The following is a 7,948-nucleotide window of genomic DNA, read 5'->3' as shown; positions in this document are numbered from 1 at the left end:
ATCGAGCCCCACATCAGGCTCCTCTGCTATGAGCCTGCTTCTTCCTCTCCCACTCCCCCTGCTTGTGTTCCCTCTCTCGCTGGCTGTCTCTATCTCTGTCGAATAAATAAATAAAATCTTTAAAAAAAAAACATATTTGGTTTCTTAAGCTAACTCATACAACCACATCTCCATCTTAGCCATGATAGACAGGAACAGATGGCCTTGACATCTGTTGCCATGACCCCTTCTCACTCCTCACCTAGCTATTTCCTATTTATCCTTACAAATTCATTTTAGTCCTCATCTCCTCCAAAAGCTTTCCCCCTCCATGCCAGGCTCAACTGACTATAAGAGCTCTACCTTGCTCTTCCATAGCAACCAATGCACAGCTCTGTTAGGTACTTACCTTTTTACATGGAGGTTTCTAAGTCACATCCCACCTCTGCAGTGCACGGTAAAGTGCTCTGAAGGCAGACAGGGACTGATGAGTCTTAATCTCCACGCCACCAAAAAGTAGCTGGGTGCTTGGCACACAATAAGAGTCAGTACCCGCTACCAATGGCAACAAATTATAAGTTCATTTCCTACAGTGAAAATTGCCTATGAGGTTAAATCTTTCCACCTAAACTGATCAAAACTGCCTAAAGTCTTTTTTCTTTAACAAGGCAGTATATATTTTTAAAAATATATTAATACAACACTATTATAGTAATTTGTTAGATATGTGAGACAGAGAAGTACTCCAAGGGTGTAGCAGGTATGGACTTCAGGCAAGTCAGGCAGTACTGGGGAAAGGCTACGGTTGTAAATATTGGTTGGTGATGACTGGTCCTGCACGCAGTGATCTGAGAAAATGGAAGTGGCAATGTAGGGTTTGTGGGGAGAGGTTCCAGACAATTCCAGTCCCCAGTAAGCATATTGGTTTCCACAGAAAAAGACAATATCGGCAACGAAATTTGCCTAATATCAGTTTGACTAAATACCTTCCCCCTAACTATTCGGGGCTCCAAACATTCTTATTTTGTATCTGTGGTAGAAACAATGTTTTGGAGGTCTCACCACATATACTTTCCCCCATTTTCTAAGAAAGATGTGGCAGACAGAAAGCAAATAGTCTAAGAGACTATATTCCTTAGCTTTTCTATTTCAGAAATCTAGACTTCACTCCCTTGGTTCACTGGTTTACCTGAGGGCGAAGGACAGGGCAGGTGGAGCAAAGATAAAGGATGAAGATAAATGAGTGAGGATTTTGGTTTAGAACACCCCTACCTTAACTGAAAACCAGTCCTTTACCGGGAAGATATTCCTCTTCCACAGCACATGCAGTGTAACCATGAATGCCGGTGAAGCAGTGAGAGAAGGCAGCGACATCTGGAAGGCCAGCCAGACTCCCCTCACAGCACACACTTAGCCCAACAGTAAACCTATAATGGAATGGTTGGCCAGAAGGGCACCAAGCTGAGGGGCGCCTGGGTGGCTCAGTCAGTCAAGCATCTGCCTTCAGCTCCCCACGTTCTTTGCTGTCTTGTCCTTGGCTCCTTGCTCAGCGGGGAGCCTGCTTCTCCCTCTTCCTCTGCCCCTCTACCCCTACCCCGCCCCCACTCATGCTTTCGCTCTCTCAAATGAGTAAATAAAATCTTAAAAAAAAAAAAAAAAAAGGAAGAAGAAGAAGATCACCAAGGGAATGAGGTCCCTGAGGTCCCGACAAAGTCCAGGTGTGTCCTCAACTAGAAAACTCAGAACACATTGCTCCGACAACCTGTGGCAAATAACCTGCTCTACCTCTGAAATGTTCACATATACAGTTCTCTGGGGAGGGATGGCAAAATTTACCATGATACACAGTCAGGTACGTAGAAAATATTTATTAGGACACTATTCATTACAGATGAAGAAAAGTTTCTTACACAGCATCACAGAGTGGCAGGGCTGGGTCAGCAGCACCTCGGGAGCCAGAATGAGGCTGGGTCCCTCATTTCCAGCCCCCAGTGTCAACAAGGGTTTTGCAGGGGCAGGAGGAAGACAGAGGGGAGACCCTGCCTATGTGAATTAATTAAGGGGTGAAAAAGCAATCTTCTCCTGAAAGCACCAAAACAGCACAATAACTTTTTCCCTCTATAAAGTAAAAATAGGTAGTTTCACCATCATACCTAAACACTGAAAAAATAAAAATGGTCCCCAGGAAAACAAGGATCCAAACTTCGGGCTTTATACGAACAACCGGGAGCCATGCAAGTACTTGTTGAGGGGCCACAAGTTGCTCTCACCCACATTGGAGGTGCGCCTCTGGCACTGTTTGCAGCGCCGATACTTCTCACACTGGTCCAGGAGGAAGAGCTTGTCTGATGCCCTGAGGAGAGGGAAGGACAAGCAGTCATCATCATGCGTTCCCTGAGTCTGAGCCGGGTTTAGAGGCCAGTGCAGCAGAGGAGAAGCAGAAGAGAAGGAACACCTGCTCCCTGCCCTCCAGGTGCTTACCACCCACCTGTGATGGCCCACCTGCAGTCCCTCCCCCTCCACCGCTCCATGCAGTTCAACACAGCTAGGCATCTCCTGCTTCCAAACCTCTCTTTATTTGATCACAAAAACTCCTTCATTAGCTCAGTCAGGCAGGTGTTTGCTTTCCTCATCTTACAAATGAAAAAAGTAAGACAAAAAGATTAGCTGCCTCTCCAAAGTTAGTGTTAATTCTCAAAGCCATGACTAGATTCCCTAACTCTAGCTGGGGAGAGGGGGCACGGATCTAATACATGTCAGGAAGATGTTCTTGGTTGGTTCCATCATGGGCTTCTCGGTTTCCCAGTTGCTCAACCCTGACTCTGCTCTGAAATGACCATTCTGTCAGCCTTGGACGTATTCGGATGGAAAATCCATCTCCCTATTTCCAACTAGTTATTTCCAAGGAGAATCCCTACCCTCCTCCCCCCATGCTTCCCTACCCTCCACAAAATGACAATAAAGCCACCCTACACGGAGGCAAAGATCAGTGCAGAGATGGTAAGTATATAACACACAGCCCGGCATTCTCCAATCCCATATCCATAACAGGCATTTCTAATACACTACAGCAGTAGCTCCTACTGAACCCAGAATGCTCTTCGCCAGGTGTGCTAGGCGGCCATGACTAATGAACTGAAGTCGACCCTGGAAACCTGTCTACCACCCCAAGACCTCAGGAAAGTCAACGAGAAGCAGAAGGAGTTTCTCCGCAAACAAAGCCCTTAAGGTTCCAATTGGGAATTACCGCTCAAAGGCCTTCTCCTCCAGGTCCCGCTGCCTCTTCATTGCAGCACTGCTTTCCCAGTCCTCCTGCAAGCTCTGGTTAATTCTGTTCACCCGCTCCAGCTCAGCATTTCTGTCTGCCAAGTGCCTGGAGAGAACAGCATGGTCTGCTTCTATTCACAATACAGGGAAGGGCAGGCACCAACCCTGGGAGCTCTATTCCCTTTATGGTAGATTAAACAGAAACATTCTGGTTTTGTTCACAACTCTTTGAAATATACTAAAAGGCATGAACACTGAACAAAGAAAAACACTAAAAACATTATAGCTTTCAAACAGTTTATGGGTCTAGGACCTTTCATCTTCAATACTAGTTTAAATTAGCAGAATTGAAACCTTTTTCCAATTAACAAATGCAGACTTTAAAGCCATTAATTTCCTTTGAGGCTAATTTAACTAAACTGAAGAATCATCTCAAATGGATTTCCTATACTTTACGTTTCTTTCCTTTTATTCCAGTCTCTCAGCTGTCAGTAATCAGCCCACGAGTTGCTACAGGCATGTTACAAGGCAAAGTAGACAGGAATACAAATGAACGGCTAGAGAGGGGAAAAGAAACAGAAGTGACTAGGCAAAGGAAAATGAAATCAAGAAACTATCTAACATTGTGAAGAAGGTAAAAAAAAAAAATGGTAAAGGCCATTTTTTTGGTAAAGGCCACGACATCAAAGAAGTGATAGCAGTGTCTCTCTCTTCAAGTACCACGTCCCAGAATTCCCAATGGTAAGTGTCTCTATTACTGCTCTCCAGACACTCAGCCACTGCTGTTGTGAATCATCTTAAACCTGGTTCAAATTATTTAGATGTGTCTATTTCTTGCCAGACTGAAACTCTTACCTTCAGTTCTCATTAAAGCCTAGAAAGGACTTCACTAAATGTGACCAATGATTTAGGCTGCTCTGCAAGGCTCTGTGTTATAGGCAGCAACTGCCACTAGGTGTCAGGACCCTCTGACAAAAATCAGTAATGTACCCTGCACTGGTTCCCTTGTCCTAAAAGAGCATGGCCACATTTTCCTCTCGTGAACACAGATTCAACAATTCAGCTACTGTATAGTCATCACAAAGGTTAAATGAGATAATATACAAAAAGTGCCAACGCCTATCACACAATGGGAGCTCAATGACTGAATGGTACCTGTTATACATGTATCTTTTATAACTTTTTTTTCCTTTTCATTTTTTTTTCTTTTCATTGTTTTTTTAATAGTAAAAACCACATGGGGTGCCAGGGTGGCTCACTCCGTTAAGCGCCTGACTTTGGCTCAGGTCATGATCTCAGGGTCCTGGGATGGAGCCCCATGTCAGCCTCCCTGCTCAGCAGGGAGTCTTCTTGTCCCTCTGCCCTTCTCCTCCCCACCCAAATACTCTCTGTCTTTTCTCTAAATAAATAAAATCTAAAAAAAAAAAAAAATAGTAAAAACCACATAACATAAAATTGACATCTTAAACATTTCTAAGTGTACAGGTACATAGTGTTAAGTATATTTACATTGTTGTACAACCAATATCTAGAACTCTTTCCATCTTGCAAAACTAAAACTCTATACTTATTAAACAACTCCCCATTCCTCCCTCCCCCTAGCCCCTGGCAACCACCATTCTACTTTGCTTCCATGAATCTGACACTCTGAATACTTTACAGAAATGGAATCATACAATATTTGTCTTATTATGACTGGCTTATTTTGCTTAGCATAAGGTCATCAAGGTTTATCCATGTTGTAGCATGTGTCATAATTTCCTTCCTTCTGAAATCTGAGTAATATTCCATTGTATACGTATAACACATTTTGTTTATTGAGCCCTCTGTGACTGGATATTTGTGTTGCTTCCATTTCTTGGCTACTGAATGCTGTTATGAACATGGGAGTGCAAATATCTCAAGATCCTGTTTTCAACTCCACCAAAAAAAAAAAAAACAACTTACTAGAACTGATCAATGAATTCAGTAAGGTCACAGGATACAAAATCAATGTACAGAAATCTGTTCCATTTCTATACACTAATAATGAAGCATCAGAAAGAGAAATTAGGAAAATAATCCCATTGGGGCACCTGGATGCCTCAGTCAGTTAAGTGTCCAACTTTTGATCTCAGCTCAGATCTTGATCTCAGTGTCGTGAGTTCAAGCCCCATGTTGGGGTCCACACTGGGCATGGAACCTACTCTAAAAAAGAAAAAGAAAACAATCCTATTTTCAATTGCACCAAAAAGAATAAAATACCTAGGAATAAAAAATGAAGGAGGTAGAAGATCTGTACTCTGAAAACTATAAAACATTGATGAAAGAAATTGAACACAGGGGCTCCCAGGTGGCTCAGTTGGTTAAGTGTCTGCTTTCGGCTCAGGTCATGATTTCAAGGTCCTGGGATCCAGCTCCGTGTTGGGCTCCCTGCTCAGTGAGGAACCTGCTTCTCCCTCTCCCTTTGCTCCTGTCCCCCTCCCACTCATGCTCTCTCTCTCTTTCTCAAATAAATAAATAAAATCTTTAAAAAAAAAAGAATGAAAGAAATTGAACACAAACAAATGGAAAGGTATTCCATTCTCATGGATTGGAAGAACAAATATTGTTTAAATGTCCACGCTACTCAAATCGATCTACAGATTTAATGCAATCCCTATCAAAATACCAACAGCATTTTTCACAGAACCAGAACAAACTATTCTAAAATTTGTATGGAGACCATAAAAGACTCTGAATAGCCAAACCAATCTTGTAAAAGAAAAACAAAGCTAGAGGCATCACAATTTTAGACTTTAAGTTATATTACAAGCTGCAGTGATCAAGACAGTATGGTACTAGCACAAGAGTAGACACATAGGTAGATCAGTGAAACAGAATAGAGAGCCCAGAAATAAACCCAAACTATACGGTCAAATAATCTTTGACACAGCAGGAAAGAATATCCAATGGGAAAAAGTCTCTTCAACAAAAAGTGTTGGGAAAACTGCACAGCAACATGCAAAAGAATGAAACTGGACCACTTTTGTATGTCATACACAAACATAAACTCCTAATGGATTAAAGACCTAAATGTGAGACTTGAAACAATAAAATCCTAGAAGAGAGCACAGGCAGTAATTCTCTGACATTGGCTATGACATCTTTCTAGATATATTTCCTGATGCAAGGAAAACAAAAGCACAAATAAACTATTGGGACTACATCAAAATAAGAAATTAATATAATGAATTTATACAACTCAACGTCAAATAAACAAATAATCCAAGTAAAAAAAATGGGCAAAAGACATGAACAGACATTTCTCCAAAGATGTACAGATGGCCAACAGATACATGAAAAGATGCTCAACATCATTCATCATCAGGGAAATGCAAATCAAAACCACAATGACATATCACCTCACACCTGTCAGAATGGCTAAAATCAAAAACACAAGAAAGTGTTGGTGAGGATGTGGATAAAAAGGAACCCTGTGCAGCGTTGGTAGAAATGCAAACTGGTGCAGCCACTGTGGAAAACAATATGAACTTTCCTCAAAAAATTAAAAATAGAACTACCCTATGATCCAGTAATCTCATTACTGGGTATTTATCCAAAGAAAACAAAAACACTACTTTGAAGGGATATATGCACCCTTGTGTTTACTGCAGTGTTATTACAATAGCCGATTTATACAATGATGTGTGTGTGTGTGTGTGTGTGTGTGTGTATAATTCAGCCATAAGAAAGAATGAAATCTTGCCCTTTGCAACAACATGGATGGGTCTAGAGAGTGTAATGCTAAGCAAAATAAGCCAGTCAGAGAAAGACAAAGAAAAGATGATTTCACTCATATGTGGAATTTAAGAAACAAAACAGATGAACAAAGGGGGAGAAAAAGACAGACAAACCAAAATAGACAAACTAAAATAGACTCTTAGCTGTAGAGACAAACAGATGGTTACCAGAGGGAGGGAGGTGGGGGATGGGTGAAATAGGTAGAGGCAATTGATTATCTTGATAAGCACGGAGTAATGCCTAGAATCCTTGAATCACTACATTATACACCTGAAACTAATATAACACTGTATGTTAACTACACTGGAAAGAAAATAAATAAAATTAAATTAAAATAAAATAAAATAAAAATAAAATCTTTTTAAATTTTTTAAAAACTTTTTTAATTAGGGGCGCCTGGGTGGTACAGCGGTTAAGCGTCTGCCTTCGGCTCAGGGCGTGATCCCAGCGTTCTGGGATCGAGCCCCACATCAGGCTCCTCCGCTGGGAGCCTGCTTCTTCCTCTCCCACTCCCCCTGCTTGTGTTCCCTCTCTCGCTGGATGTCTCTCTCTCTGTCAAATAAATAAATAAAATCTTTAAAAAAAAAAAAAAAAACTTTTTTAATTAAAAAAAAAGATCCTGCTTTCAAATCTGTTGCTATATATACATATATATACATAGAAGTAGAATTAGTGAATCATATGGTAATTCTATTTTTAAGTTTTTGAGGAACTGCCATGTTGTTTTCCATAGCAGCTGCACCATTTTACATTCCCATCAACAGTGCACAGGGTTTCTATTTCTCCACATCCTTTCCAACACCTATTATGTTCTGGCTTTTTGATAGTAGCCATCCTAATGGCTATCTTTCTCTCTCTTCTTTCTTTCTTTCTTTCTTTCTTTCTTTCTTTCTTTCTTTCTTTCTTTCTTTTGTTTTTGTTTTTGTTTTTCTTTCTCTTT

General features: G+C 41.0%; 1 protein-coding gene across 2 annotated transcripts in view; it reads right to left on the bottom strand.

Moving 5' to 3' along the window:
• Positions 1-1,645: 1,645 nt before the first annotated feature.
• Positions 1,646-7,948, bottom strand: part of CCDC81 (coiled-coil domain containing 81) — a 38,648-nt gene continuing 32,345 nt past the window's right edge. For both annotated transcript variants that reach the window (XM_008704421.1, XM_008704422.1), the window contains 2 exons: positions 3,227-3,352; positions 1,646-2,332 (listed from right to left, as the gene is read on the bottom strand). In XM_008704421.1, coding sequence (XP_008702643.1) covers positions 2,191-2,332; positions 3,227-3,352 — 268 coding nt within the window. In that variant the 3' untranslated portion in view covers positions 1,646-2,190. The remainder of the gene's footprint in view (positions 2,333-3,226; positions 3,353-7,948) is intronic.

This window comes from Ursus maritimus, unplaced genomic scaffold, assembly GCF_017311325.1.
Source record: "Ursus maritimus isolate PB19 unplaced genomic scaffold, ASM1731132v1 scaffold_16, whole genome shotgun sequence".
Classification (NCBI taxonomy): Eukaryota; Metazoa; Chordata; class Mammalia; order Carnivora; family Ursidae; genus Ursus; species Ursus maritimus.
The sequence above is the reverse complement of the archived record's forward strand: the minus strand, read 5'-3'. Positions and strand labels throughout refer to the sequence as shown.